We start from the raw sequence: 15,842 nt of genomic DNA on the forward strand, positions 1-15,842 counted from the left end.
GGCATTTTAAATTTATGCTGTCCGACAGCGTCACTGACAAGGCACCAGTATTTGAAGAAGAATGAGAACAAGCTGGTTTCTGTAATATGTTTTTTTTCTATATGCAAATTTAAAGTAAAAATTAAGTGCTTGTGAACGTATAGTTTTTTGTAACAACTGCTTCTGATAACAAGCTGTTCATGATGTTACTTCAGTCTAAGCATTTGATATTTGTACATATGTACTTGATAAAGTGACTTCTAGTTTTCACAAATGTATGTACGTGAAATATTTTCAGTTTAGAAGCACATAATAAATGCACAGCTGAGATGGAGTGACTAGGCAAAACCATATTTTGATATAACTGTAGGAGTTTTGTATATATTCAGACGTAGCTTGCAGATTTGCATAACGGAAGACTGAAGTTTTGGCCTTGGGGAGGTCTGCGCTCTCCGAGTGCCCCTCTGGTTATTTTCATGTTTCATAATGTCCAACATAACAAAATATCCTAACTTAATTAAACATATATTTCATTTTCTGTTTACTTTGTCAGTTTGGTTAGCAAACTGATTGTATTTTGGCAACATGGACTGCATAATACAGACACTAAATCAGATGTATTTACAGTGCATAATTTTTTTTATCTGGTACTTGCCAAAAATAGACATGACCCTACTGATGTATGCCGGATGATATGTACAGTAACCTTGGCAGGCATTTTTAAGAAAACAAATGATGTTTTACACACTTTGTTGTAAACAGTCTGAATTGATGCCGTTGACCTGTACTTGAACCTCCTGTCGAGAACGGCTAATATTCACAGAAGGACAGGATACAGATGTTTCACAGCCATGTGCCTCAGATCTGCTTCTATTCAACTCCATCAACTGCTCAAATGGAAATGTGCCCTACTATTTTAAACTGCTAACACAAATAAAAAGCCAAACAACAACAGTGATCCAAAGTGAGCTATCTCTGAAGCAACCTCGTCTGTCTTTTCCTCTGACCTTTTCTCTTCCCCCCTTCTCCTCTCCTATTTACAGCTGCCCCTCACCTTTTTTTTCACCTCCAGAGACCTGAGCATTTCCCCCTGGAGTCAATGACACACTGACCCAGTGTTTCACACCAATCTGCTATCCTCAAGCTCCTCCTGAACACTGCAAAGCCATAATTAATAATTTGTGGCTGTATCTGTTTGGAAATTCTACAGCCCCCCCAAAAATCTGGCTGCGACACAGTGGGTGAAGTGGTGCCGCTGTTGAAACTGTGTTAAATGCAGACAACGTACTAATTCTGGAATGTCATTGCACTTGTGATTCATATCATCAATGTCACATATGATGTCCCATGTGTATCTGTACAAGGTCTTTCTTTTCAGTCGACTAAATACAGCAACAGGGATGGTATCTGTGCTCCATATGTGGTTTCTAATTTGAGAAATGGGCTGTACGTAGTTGGGCGCACGTCAAAGAGCATGGGTATTAATAATGTGTCTATCCTGCACCAGACTCGTTTCCAGATTGCACTGTGCTTCTGGTAACCAAAACTGCAGATGTACTGTATATATATACATATATATATATATATATCTGTGTCATTGGTTCAACAAGGTAGCACGGTGGTGCAGTGGTTAGCACTGACGCCTCACAGCACTCAAAACCGAGCTAACTGTTCAAGCACTGGCCAAGTGTTATGACCCATGAAGCTAATCAAAGCCTACTTCACAAACACAAAAGAAACTGAAGGGTCTAGTTTTCAGCCCGAATGTACATTTCCTTTCTATGTTAATGTCAATAACAAAAAAGTGCTAAATAAACAAGTTTTAGATTGATTGACGGATTGAGGCAAAACCTTCTCCCGAGTTTTCCGCCCCAGTTCCACCCACCTAGAGGGTCTTGAACGCATGCTTTGTCACATAGCAATGTCTGACAGTGCTGAGAGATAAAAGGCGGCGACAAGTGGGCTTGAGGTCGACGTTGAGTTGTTTTGTTGCTTTGCTGTTTGTTCTGTTTTGCCCTGATTCTCCTCAGAAATGCTAATGAAAGGATCGGGAAGCGGGGCTTGGCAGCAAACTGAGAGATTAGCATAACAATAGTAATCACAACAAACACATACACACGAACACCCACGCGCATGAGAGTTCATACCAAGATACACACATGAACACGCTAACATGCATCGCTGCAGTCTCGCTCGCTCAGTCTCTTACATCCACCCACACACACACACACACACACACACACACACGCACGTGTTCACACATTCATACTTTCAGCAGGTAGTCAGTGTTAAAATGTGTGAGAGAAAAAGCGTTTTTGTGGTTGGTGGGTCACGAAAAGGTCAGAGAACTGGAATAGCTGTCAAACAGAGACACAGTGGATGTCTGTATGTGTACTGTACTGTGTGTGTGTGTGTGTGTGTGTGTGTGTGTGTGTGTGTGTGTGTGTATGTGTGCATGAGAGAAATGACACTTTTGTGTGTCTCCTTGGAGAAGAGCAAGGGCTTTTCTGTCTGAGAGTCTCGAGTGCGTCCAGCTGACGGTGTCATTGTGTCTGAGTGCCAATAGGAGCCTGGTAATTATCAGCCCTATTCAGACACCAAACACACATACTGTACTCACACACACACACACACACACACACACACACACACACACACACACGCAAAACCTCAGCCAAGCCTTGGCGCACAAACACCACACCAAATTAAACATTACTCACATATTAGCAGAAAAATCGCATTTGAGACATGAAAGTTTTTAACAATAGACAATGCAAATATAAAATTTGACACAAAGTCAACATTCATTTGAAGCAAAGCTGATCATGTGCACACAGAATCCACTCTATCACGGTATTGTGAAGTGAACGTCAAGCTCTTCCCATGCAAACAAATGCCTCTCTGATAAACCAAGAAGAGGGAAAAAGCAAAACAACCTTGTGTACACCGAGAACAGCCCAAGAATAGCGGTTGCTTAGGGTCATTTCACTCACTGAATGAAGTTCCAGCATTCATTATAGCTTTAGTCACCAGCTGTACTTTGCTGAATGAAAAACAACAAATAAAGCCAATGGCACTTCAAACAGAGTCATGAAGTACTCTTACTCCCATCTCTGTTAGTGACTACAGTATGAAATACGAAGCTGTTATCTCGCTGAAAAACTTTCATGTTTTGTTCCCTGATGGACGACACAGGCTCCACTTGAGCTAATGTGGTTACATTAAAATCAGACTGAAGTGCCTCAGTGCATTACAGCCTGTGAGAGTTTCAAACTTTAACCTCATCAGTCTGATTAATGTTACACTTAAAATGCCTGCACACAGTGCCAGCACATATAATTGATCCAAGTATTGTCACATGTAAAACACTGGCACCTTTTTATGGTTTGTGAAAAATAATTATGCAGTAGCTGCTACACTGTTAAGTTTTGTCAATATTAGCCACTTGTATGATCAGGCATGAACATGCAGACACAGCAATGCTACTATGGTTTTCTTACTCTTGGAGGATCTTGCTGTCAGTTGTCTGAGGGAAACCAAAGTCCATCACTTCGTCCATCAGCTCGTACACCGTCACAAAGTTGTCACGGATACTCTCCTCCTCAAGCTCTTTAAAGTACTCCTTGAATACCTGCAGACACAAACAGGCAGATGCAGTTAAACACACTACACATTATACTATCATAGCTATATGATATGCAAGTTGTCTGGCTGTACTGCCATGTTTTTGCATTATGTATTGGTAAGGAAAGTATACATAAATGGCATCTGCTGGCTGTGTACAAGAAGCAAAAACCCATAGTGGACATTTTTTTTAATCAAAGGCACAGCAACAAACAGATATATGCAGCAAGAAAACAGCCAAGTGAATAAAATGTTTAGTTGAACCTCATGTTGTCTGGTTGGCTGGTCATGCGGTAATCAAATCGCAATCACATAAAATGCCTATAATGATCGCTCAAAATACCAATTTCTGGTTGGTTTGTATTAAAATCGTACAATCTGCTACCTCAGTTCAAACTTCAGATAACTTTAACAACATAACTTGTGTTTCATGCTACATAAAGAGTATTGCAAGTGGGTTTAAAATATACATTGTATATAAAGACACAAAAACACTGTACAAAAATGAATTGAAAATATCCCAGACACGGGAGCTGCCATCTTGCGCTGGTGACATCATTTGGAGCCATGGTCTGTGCAGTAGCAATTATGGGCTGTTCCATATAGATCTTACCACTAGTAAGACGGTAGGAAAGACAGGAAGCTGCGCAAAATTATGCAGCGACACCTCATGACATGCCTCTTTGAGACGGTTCTACCAGTAGCGGTCTCGTACGAACTCAGAGGACCATGAGTTTCGAAAGACTGACGAAAGCAAAGATGGCTATGGCCTATATCTACCATAAGTGGCTCTGCTCTTTACAATTATTTTTACTGTTTAGCAAATTTGAGTCTTCATTTTAATTACTCGTACACATTATAATGCCTTATGGGAATGCTTTATGATGTGTTTATCTGTTGGTGTTGGTGAAAGTAGCTAGCAGTGTTGCTAATAATAAAGGCTCCGCTACTGCAATAGCGACGACTGCTTTCTTGGAGGCATCCATCTTTGTTTACGTTTAGGTCGTAAATGGTACAAACGCAAACGGGGACGCATACCGCCAATTTAAACAGAAAGTTACGACATTTTACGACATCATCTTGAGTCTCACCGCTCGTAGCAACGTAAATGGATCACAGCATTAGAAGTGTTCGAAGAAGACCCAATCCTGATCAGTGCAAATGTTGGCGAGCACACTAACTGGCACACACAGCTGTCAATCATGATGTCACACACCCCTTTTTATACCGTTAAATAACTAATAAATACCAAAAATTAATACATAATCATACATCAGCATGATGAGAACAGTCTAAAATGCCAGAAACCATTTTTGGTAAAAATTGATATGACTTTTTGATTTCTTAGTTAGGCCCATGTCCTATCCGCTTACATGGAGGGGGCTGGGTTTATGACCTATACTGCAGCCAGCCACCAGGGGGCGATTGAGATGTTTTGGCTTTACTTAAAGGGAGTTGCCATGCATCTTTGTGTACAATCATTGGTTTGAACAAACAAATCACAAACATATTTAAAAAAAAACAGTACAGTAGGTGACAATGGCATGGCCCAATTAGGTGTACTTAATTAAAAAGTAATGTACTCATTTAAAAAAAAAAATCTGGACATCGTGACATGCATTTTGCCGATATAACAGAGCCTTAAATCAACCAATATGATACAAATAAGCACTTGACAAGACTTCAATCAGGCTGGGAGGGTTGATGACACATCAACACAAGTAGAAGGTAAAGATTTGGACTGAAGTCTCGAGAGACAGACGCACCTGGACAATTTTATACAGAAAGGAGTACACCAGGGCAGCGTTGGCGTTCTTCTTCGTCATCGCCACCACTGAAGAACAGACTGTTAAGAAATAACTGCACATGTACAAGTGACAGTATCTGAGCTGAATGAACAGATGGAAGACATGTAGTGAACATCTTTGAGAGACTGTGGGTGGTTATTAGATGAATGCAATGAAAAGAAAAGTTAGCAGAATGCATCACAGTCACAAGCAATTGAGAACATGGCCACAGGGAGGTAAAACAGCTCAGTTGTCTAATGCAGTGCACTGGGAATACCACAACTGCAATATCATGCTGAATTAATAATGCGTAAGGAAGTTTGACTGCCCAATCTTGCATTGAGAGAGGAGGATATACAGCGCATAACACATCACAGAGAATCTCTGTTCAATTTTTCAACTGGATGTGAAACATGATGTGATGATACAGAAGCTGTGAAGCTGCCTGCAGCTGAGATGAGAAGAACAGGACTTGTAATGGAGCTGGAGACAACTTAGCATTAAAGACCATCAAGGTATATGTGTAGGAGGCTGTAAATCACTGCTACGTTTTATATTCAGTAATTTCTCTGCAGATATGACTGATGGGAGGGTTGTGACATTTAAACAGAAAGACACAAACGGATACAGTAAAGGTTGCTGTGTTTGATCCACATGAAGTGTGCGTTGCCGTGGGTGATCAGTGGTGTCATCTCAGCGTCCTCTTCTCTCTTCATCAGGATGGGCATGAAATGGTCGATCTCATTCATGTCCATGTTCCCCATGTAGTTACGGCAGATGAGCACCTGGAACCAGAATGTAAAGAACAAAGTATAGACATTATATAGACATAGTCATTAAATGTACATAGCTTTTGGCTGAGACACCAAACCTGAGCACTCAAGCTTAAACATGCTTCAAGAGCTACGGGCTGACGAGAATCTCTAATCTCACGGATGGAAATAACACAGTGTGTTTCCAATTTGAATATTGGATGATGAATGATGAATGACCACCTTCTCAACATGAAACACACTGGTTTAAAAGTCACATGCTCTTAAATTCAAGGATCTAGTTGAATTGAAGACTGCCCAAATAATGTATAATGCAAGAAATACTTTACCTAGGGTAGCATACAAAAAATGTTCTCAGACATAGAGAGAGGTTGTAATTCAAGAGGAAATTTAAAATTCAAGTTCACACCACTATGAAGAGTCAATGTATTTCAATTTGTGGAATGATTCAGATATAGAACTTACGCAAAGTCCAAATATAAATCAATTCAAGAAGATATACAGTAAAATAATCTTTAAGAGGTATAGGGATGAGGAAGGGCTGCTAGGATAAAAATCAGCTATTCAACTGTTTCATTTCTATCCGATTGATTTTGAGTTATATATACTGTATTTTAAATAGTTCATTGTTTAAGTTATGGAAAAGGGATAGGGCCATATAAAATGCATTTCTTTCTGCTCCTTTTTGGACATGTAAATATTTAATATTGTTTATTTCTGTCTTTTTTATGAGAATTTGTGTATTGATAGTTTGCTTGATGTGTACTGTTCATTTTACTTGTTTTTCTTGTTTTGTTGTGGTTTTCCATGTTTGAAATAAATAAAGAAATCAAGTCAATCAGGAGCTTATGCAGACTTTACCAAAGCTGGAGTGATTTTCAACTTTGAAATCATGGCAAACAAAGCTGTGCCAACTTGCTGGTTAGCCGTTAGAAGTCTTGGTGTCATAGTGCCCTTAGTGGTTATATTGCACATAAAATGTTATCGCAACATCCTCGATTCAATTCTGGCCTGGGACGTTTGTTGCATGTCTTTTCCCTTTGCTTAACAACTTGGCAAAAGGCCTCAAAAAGCGTTCTTTACAAAGTTACGAGACATTACTGAAAACTGAAGTGCCCATGAAGACAAAACATTAACTTAATTCACTCATCTCTGATGTTCAATCCATCCCAGGAGCTTTTTTGTTGAGTGTCAATCAAACAAAACAGGTGCTGTTATTTTTATCCATACAGCAGCATTACTGTATGGATGGCAATGACAATCTGCAACTTTGGTTCAGACTGAAATGTGTCTTTTGGATTTATTTTTGGATCAGTACAGACTTTAATGATCCTCCCAGAATGAATCCTACTGACTTTAGTGACCCACTGAGTTCTCCTCTAGCACCGATCTTTGTAGTTTTGAGATAAATGTCTACAACCATTGACTGGATTGCCATGAAACTTCATTTGTACATTCACATTCCTGTCAGAGTGAATTATAACATCGACATCAGATTGAAAGTTTAATTTGGCCAATGACCAAATGCCTGTACAGACAGCATTCCCATGAGCCGCAAATGTTAGCATTCCAAAATGCTAAACTTAAATGCTGTTTCCATAAATCATTTTTCCTTGTGTGTATTTTGAATCTTCGTCTTTGTCAGTGAGTCAATGCTAGCTAGTCAATTACTTGCGGACGCTTCTATGATTGTAGCCTTTCCCCCAATACCAAAAAGAAACCTTCTTATGACTGCATGCATTCTGTTCTTTGTGCTGTGCTGTGTCTATAAAAACACCGTCTTTCTTTGATTGTAAGACTGACACTCTGACAGAATCTGTAGGCAACCGTACAAGATGTTTGTTTCTAAAGTGTTCCGGTTTTTTATTTGGAATCCAGGTACTGCTGACCAATTACGGTTGAGTGGCAGGTAAACTGTCTGTGTGGAAAGCAAAAGACGTGAAATGCATTGGCTGAAATGTGGTCTCTAAGCCCACTGGCTATCATTAAACAGTGATTTAGCTTTTTATTAGCATTTTTTAAATCATTTCCATTCTTATGCAGATATCTGCTTATAAAGATTAGCCAAAGTGACTGGTACACAGAAGAGGAAGTCTTGGCCCGGACTTTTGCTGGCTACACTGGGGCCCCCAAAATATTAACCATTTCCTCCAGAGGCTTATTGTCGTCAGACCGATGGGCTGATGGGTTCTGAGATTGGACATTTACTGCACACATTTTCTGCAAAAAACAAACTCTGTTGTGGATACACTGAAAATAATACAAACAAGAAGAAGAACTACAAAAGATGACCCAGAAACTCAAGTTACACTTCCAATGGCACTTGTAATAAGTGGATTTAAAGTGATGAAAACATAACAGAGATGTTTTTATCATAGAATTGCACATTTGTAATGTCTTTTAAAAGTATTTTTAACGTATTATCAAAGATTCACTTCATTTAACCCTGAGAAACCAGCACGCCTTCTAATCTTAATCGAAACACACACACACACGCAACAAGATGAGTCAGCAGTCTTGCTAGAATCCGGACACACAGAGTGAAGTGAAGAAAGAGATCAAAGCTTCTACGCTTGAGGTATCTAGATGACACACACACACACACAGACACACAGACACACAGAGACACACACACACACACACACACACACACACACACACACACACGCACAGCTTCCCCCCCTTTCTTTAATAGTGGAGTCTGCTGCGTAGGGGTCACACAGGGGCAGCACACAACAAAGGCAGGAGGAAATAAGAAATAAACAAAAAAGAAATGCCAGGAGAGTAAAGTAATCTGGGGGAGAAAAAAGGATATGAACAGGCCACTGCTCGGCTTCTGTGAGAGGAGACAGAAACCACAGAGCGAAAAGTTCAGAGGTCATCAGAGACAGGGAATGAGGTATAGACAAATCTTGGTATCAAAAAAGAGCTGCAATACCGAAGACCCCTGGAAAGGTATCCAGAGGTTCACTTTGTTGTTCTGGAAGTAAACTTTGATAGAAAAACACAACAGAGAGAGTAACAGTGGAAACTTATCAACTGGTCTGCCCCAAACTGGACTAGATCAGCAATTTATTTGAGCAGTTAATGCTGGCAGTACACCCAATCACTACTGATGGATTAAAAGTCATAGCTTGTTACAATTAAAGAGTTCATGTTGGTTTAGAGTTAGGGCTGAAACAATTAATCGCTGACTCAATCAACTGAAAATGAACAATTTCAACAATGGAATAAAATATTTGCTCATTTGGAGCTTCTCAAATGTGAGGATTAGGGTATCTGAACATCTTTGTGTTGTTGACTGTATTGTTGAAAAAAAATAATAATAAATTCCCCAAATTATCTTGGGGTGTGAGAAATTGTGTGGGTGTTGTTGTTGTTTTGCTATTTTCTGACATTTTGTTGATGAAATGATAAATGAATAATCATTAGTTGCACCATGGATAAATTAAAATGGCACAAAACAAAAACACTTATCCAAATTCTCACTGCTCTATTACCCATTCTGCTGTTTCTAACACCCTACGGTCAGTGTATTGATGTGTGTTTAAAGTTCTTTTTGCCAACCAGCCACGTGTTTTTCAGTCAGCCAGCTCTGCAGCTGATAACTGGATGTGGGGGTAACAGCACAGTGAGATGTAAGGGGAGTTGCCAGCTTACAGATTCAATCATTTGACATTCCATGCAGTATAAAGCTGGAAGCAGTAACAATTATGTCCCTGCTACATTTGCAGTTATGACTTAGAAGAGCTTACGTTCCACCTTAAGGTTTTAGAGTCAACATGCCATTGTCATAGCAGGCTGGTTCGATTTTATGTCAGTAACACCCAGATTAGAAAAGAAAACATCAGATAGCGCCGTATACTCAGCAGAGGCAGAACACATCAAACAGAACACCTCACACAAACAGTTAGCATATTTCATGCCCCAAAGCTGAGCGCAGCTACTTAATAATCCAGGTCTCATTAAATTCTACTGTGAGAGTGTTAACACACCATACTGTCTGGTAGAAACATATTCTGGTAAGTTGGGCTGGCGTTTATGAATACATAATACAAATGTTGCATCCTCCATCACATTCCTACAGATCTAATCATACATGACATTCATACATGACAAGCAGCTCAAAGAGGTTTGGAGTAAAAGATTTATAAAATAAAATAAGACATTTTTTGCAGCAAAAACAGACTGACAGAAGGCAGAATAAAAAAACAAAAGACACTCAAGGGACACTTTATTAGGTACACCTTGCTAGTACCGGGTTGGTAGGGTTGGGTACCGTTCATAATTGAACCGATACAGTACCGGTACCGGTATCTGGAATTCGGTACCGATACCAAACGGTACCTTATTTCGGTACTTTTTAAAGTCTAAACTTCTCAGTTTCAACATTTTATTGAGAACATTTAGGAACAGTGCTGCACGTTAACTTTTGTCTGCACATGCATTTATTTTGAAAATTCAAAAATAGAAATAAATACAATTCCTTAAATTGGAAGTGTTTCCCCCGAGCGCCTTGCACGTTGCGTCGCAAATATTGCAGCGAGCACTGTCTCATCAGCTGGCGTGAAGTGCAGCCAGACTTTGGACCGCTTTTGGCTCGCCATTGTTGCTGAGTCTGAGGTGCGAGTCATGCACTCTCGCTCTGCCTCCACCTCAGGTACCGATTCATTTTAAGTGAATCGGTACTCGGTAGTACCGACGTGAATCGGTACCAAGTACAAAAAGTACCGAGTTTCGGTACCCAACCCTACGGATTGGACCCTTTTTACCTTCAGAACTGCCTTAATTCTTTGTGGCATAGATTCAACAATGTGCTGGAAACATTCCTCAGAGGTTTTGGTCGGTATTGACATGATAGCATCACACAGTTGCTGCACATCCATGGCGCGAATCTCCTGTTCCCCCACATACCAAAGGTGCTCTATTGGACTGAGATCTGGTGACTGTGGAGGCCATTGGAGTACAGTGAACTCATCGTCATGTTCAAGAAACCAGTTTGAGATGATCTGAGCTTTGTGACATGGTGCGTTATCCTGCTGGAAGTAGCCATCAGAAGATGGGTACACTGTGGTCATAAAGGGATGGACACGGTCAGCAACAATATTCAGGTAGGCTGTGGTGTTTAAATGATGCTCAGCTGGTACTAAGGGGCCCAAAGTGTGCCAAGATAATATCCTCCACATCATTACGCCACCACCACCAGCCTGAACCATTGATACAAGGCAGGATGGATCCATGCTTTCATGTTGTCTATGCTAAATTCTGACCCTACCATCTGAATGTTGCAGCAGAAATCGAGACTCATCGGACCAGGCAATTTTTTTTTTTTACAAACTTCTATTGCACAAGTTTGGTGAGCCTGTGCCAATTGTAGCCTCAGTTTCATGTTGTTAGCTGACAGGAATGGCACCTGGTGTGGTCTTCTGCTGCTGTAGCCCATCTGCTTCAAGGTTTGACGTGTTGTTGGTTCAGAGATGGTCTTCTGATATTTGAGTTCCTGTTGCTTTTCTATCATCTCGACCCAGTCTGGCCATTCTCCTCTGACCTCTGGCATCAACAAGGCATTTTCACCCAGAGAACTGCAGCTCACTGGATATTTTCAACTTTTCAGACCATCCTCTGTAAACCCTAGAGATGGTTGTGTGTGAGAATCCCAGTAGATCAGCAGTTTCTGACAGACCAGCCCGTCTGGCACCAACAACCTTGCCATGTTCAAAGTCACGTAAATCACCTTCCTTCCCCATTCTGATGCTCGGTTTGAACTTCAGCAGGTCGTCTTGACCATGTCCACATGCCTAAATGCATTGAGTTGCTGCCACGTGATTGGCTATTGTGTTAACAAGCAGGTGTGAACAGGTGTACTTAATAAGGTGAAGTACATAATTTAAAGTATATATTCAACACAGACTGAAAACAAGGCAGATGATTGATGCAGACACAATGACGAATAGCGTAAGTAGAAATGATGCACATAAAGCATAAGTCATTTTCCATAGCAGTATAGGTTAGTTTCTTACTGTGGGGATCCACTGCTGCTTAAATATAGAAGATTCACCATTTTTGTTGCTTTACTTGAATTTCACAAAAACAACAGCTAACTCTTTTCCTTTTTTTTAAGCCCACTGGTGGCCTTAAAAATCACTGAGGGATTCTCAGTCCAGGGATCTAGTTATTGGGACACACAAAGAAATCATTGACTGTTTACAATGTGTGAAATCAATAGGACCCACTCGCTGCTGACCTCTAAAAGGAAATGGCAACCAGAAAACCCTCACTGGAGTGTACCACTGGAAGGCAAATAGGAACAGCAATGAACTCCCTTGTCAGTTTGTGTCACTCATCAACCATCTGAAAAAACAACCACTGCACAAATCTTTAAATGTAACTTCGTAGCAGACTAATTATGATATTTTAAAGTCACAGGGCTGTTAGGAGGTTAACAGTAACTCACTTGTAGACAAAATAATGGAGCATTCAAGAAGCAAAAAGACACCACTGACTTGGTCTATCAATTGCAAGCATTTAACATTGTGCCTGCTCACAGTGCTTCTTTTTCTAAACAGCCAGACGTTCACACTGTCTGTGCAACAGAACTAAAAGTCAAGACGCTTGCTGGCAGCTCTTTGAGGCACAGCATTGAGAGATCCATCTTAGTTTAGCATGCTAACATTTGTTGACCTGATGAGACTGAGTGAAAAGTTAGGGCATCGGTAAAGTTATTATGAGTCATTTGATAAAAATTCATCAGTCTTGGATCATTTTGACTCATTCACAGTTTGTGGTTGAATGTACACCCTCCCTGCTCAATAAATAAATAAACACATAATATAAAACTAATACCTGTAGCCAAAACCCAAACCCAAAACCTCACTGGGAACAAATGATGCCATTCTGATTTCAATAGCCTGACATTTCAGTCTACATAGCAGGTCCCAGCAGCCTGCAGTTTGCGGTCTAGTGCCCAGGAGCTACAACTTAGGAGGGGGGAGGGGGGCCTGAGGGTGGAGGGATAAAGGGCAGAGGGGGAAAGTGGCTCCTGTAGTAGCTGTGTCTTTTCAACTGTGCCTAGAATGTGAGCACTGGAGTGACCTGTCTACCTACACCAGTGGCTCTGGCCGATACAAGATTGCAGATGTGACTTTTTTTTTTTTTTAAGATTATTTTTTGCCTTTATTTGATGGGACAGTTGGAGCATGAGGGAAAAAAAGAGGAGGGTGACATGCAACAAAGGGACATGGGCAGGAATTGAATCCATGGCTGCTGCAGCAAGGACACAAACTTTGTAATGCTCTACCCGCTGAGCTACTGGGTGCACCAAATATATGGTTATTTCTACATTTGGTGTCATTTTTAATATTTTCATCCTGTTTGCATTCTAGTTTAGAGGAGTTTTAATTGCAACAACAATACAACAGTAATAGAAGACAGAGAACCTCGCCTTGTCAGGACAGAGGGAGGGAGAGGACTGAAGGTGAGGCACTACTGACTCGCCCCAGGGCAGAGATAGATAGATAGGGAAAGAGAAAACCTTTAATCTGTACAATCAGACATCCAGGCTATGTGGGTCTGATCCTTCTCTCTGATGGGTATTGTACTGTCAAACATATAAGACTTCTTCGGCACTTTCTTTTCTTGCTCTCAAATAAATTAACCCTGTGAGGATTTGATGCAAAACCCCATAAAGGAAGTAGGTGAGTAGCAAAAGTAAGCAGTAAAAATTTTCTTTTATCAGATATAGGTACAAATTAAGAAGCAGTTTGGAGAAAGTTTAGAAATGTGAACACAGTCATTTTCAGGAAGGACTATTTCTATTATCGATTAATTTGCCAGTTACTTTTTCTATTAATTGTTCAGGCTGTTAATACCGGAAAGTTGAGAAAATGTTCCCATGTGAATTTTGGACTGCAAATTGCTTGTTTTGCCATCCAAAATCCACTGACATTGGAGTTTTTATTATATTAAAGCTCAGACAATTAGTCGAAAATCAACTGACAACTCTTCTGGTAGTTGATTGATCAGTTTTAAGCAAAAAATGGAAAGAAATGCACAGATTTTACCCTCTGAAATGTACATTTTTGCTGTTTTTCTCAGGTTTCTGACAGTAAACTGAACACATTGGGTGTTGGACTGTTGTTTTGGACATTTTTTGACATTTAATATAATGAAGATGAGAGATGAGTTTATGTGTCTTTGTTACTGTAAAAAGTAACACGTCCTCACAGTTGAATATTTGGCCTGTCGGTTTAAAAAACAGTCCTACAGGATTTATCTATATGTTCCTGGTTAATCGATTAACTGCTTAATCCTGCTTAATCGACTAATAGTTTGAGCTCTTGATACTGTAGCCTACAGGTGCCTAACATATGGGTTTGTCCCTTTAATCTGCATTTCATCCGAATAGAAACCTCCTGTCAGGACACACTTTTGCAACATGTTTAAGGAAATGTTCCCACCACATTAAGTGTCCTTTTAAGGGGAGCTGCAGAAAGTAAAGTTTCAAACTTTGAAATAGGACACATCACAAAGAATAAAGGCTGCATCGCTGCACAAGAACAAGCCCTCTGTGTATACTGCACATTGGTGAAACGAGTTAGTCCAGTTGAGCCTCTCTTCCTGACTGCTCTGTGTCTTCATCAGGGTTACAGGGCACATACAGTAAGTTAGCCTGTCTCTGCCACGACATGTAGGCTAAGTATTAGGCCTACCAGTATGTACAGTTGCTACAGTACAGAAATACCCTTCACTTTGTGGACTTCATATGAGCGCTCATCCCCGGAGTTTATTAGCAGCAGGTGCTTCGTTCATAACCCTCAACTTCCCCAACAACAAGTCGCCACAAACTTACCTTTCCCTTCAGGTCGAGGATAAATATCGCCGACGCCGACATCTTGGTGGAGAAAAATCCTCGAGAACGAGAACTAGGCTAGATAATATTTAGGTCTTCTGTAAAATATGGGTCACTTAAAGGGGATTATATTCGCTCCCATCATCCTCCTTCCTCCTCTCCTCCACTCTCTTGAGTCGATGCGTTTCACTGCAACTCGCTGCTTTTCCGAAGCGGAGCGTCAAGCTAGACGTTAGTGACACAAGCAGGCTGCAACTTCCGGTGGTTAGGTAAAAGGATTTTAATCAACCAGCGTGATCAATGGCGGAAAGTAACTAAGTATCTGAATATATTTTGACATAGGCTATCTTCTTTAGTTGAGTTATAATGTATGTGTATCAAAAGTATTTTTAATACAGAACGCATATTTTAGAGCAAACACTTTATTTAATTCAATTTTGCTGGACTTTAACTTGTAATGAAAGCTGCTTTTTTGTATTTTTTCTTTCTTTTTTTTGTTTTGTTTTACATTGATCTCTGCATTTACTGAATTAAATTACAAATCTATATTTTAGAGTAAAATATTGTACTTTCTTTTTACTTTATTTTTTTCCAAGATGTGAGATAGCATTGTGACATGTAACCGAGGTAAATATATAACAATGCACTAAGCAAAATGAATAAAGAAAGCACTAATAAAGGAAAAACAAAACAGAAACACTCATATACAAATCCATACAACTCCATTCATGTATACTTCTAAGTTCATATTATTCAAGTTTGACCAATTTTAAGGTCACTTTTTGATACAATTTTAATTTCTATACAAATATATTTCCAGTAAGTATTTAA

The 15,842-nt window shown here is 39.9% G+C and overlaps 1 protein-coding gene across 1 annotated transcript in view; it reads right to left on the reverse strand.

Moving 5' to 3' along the window:
* Positions 1 to 15,214, reverse strand: part of ap1m3 (adaptor related protein complex 1 subunit mu 3) — a 36,578-nt gene extending 21,364 nt beyond the window's left edge. The window contains exons 1-4 of the mRNA XM_050055526.1: positions 15,012 to 15,214; positions 6,019 to 6,175; positions 5,370 to 5,437; positions 3,480 to 3,610 (exon numbers count right to left, since the gene is read on the reverse strand). Coding sequence (XP_049911483.1) covers positions 3,480 to 3,610; positions 5,370 to 5,437; positions 6,019 to 6,175; positions 15,012 to 15,053 — 398 coding nt within the window. The 5' untranslated portion in view covers positions 15,054 to 15,214. The remainder of the gene's footprint in view (positions 1 to 3,479; positions 3,611 to 5,369; positions 5,438 to 6,018; positions 6,176 to 15,011) is intronic.
* Between the last annotated feature and the right edge of the window lie 628 nt (positions 15,215 to 15,842).

This window comes from Epinephelus moara, chromosome 10 (genome assembly GCF_006386435.1).
Source record: "Epinephelus moara isolate mb chromosome 10, YSFRI_EMoa_1.0, whole genome shotgun sequence".
Lineage (NCBI taxonomy): Eukaryota > Metazoa > Chordata > Actinopteri > Perciformes > Serranidae > Epinephelus > Epinephelus moara.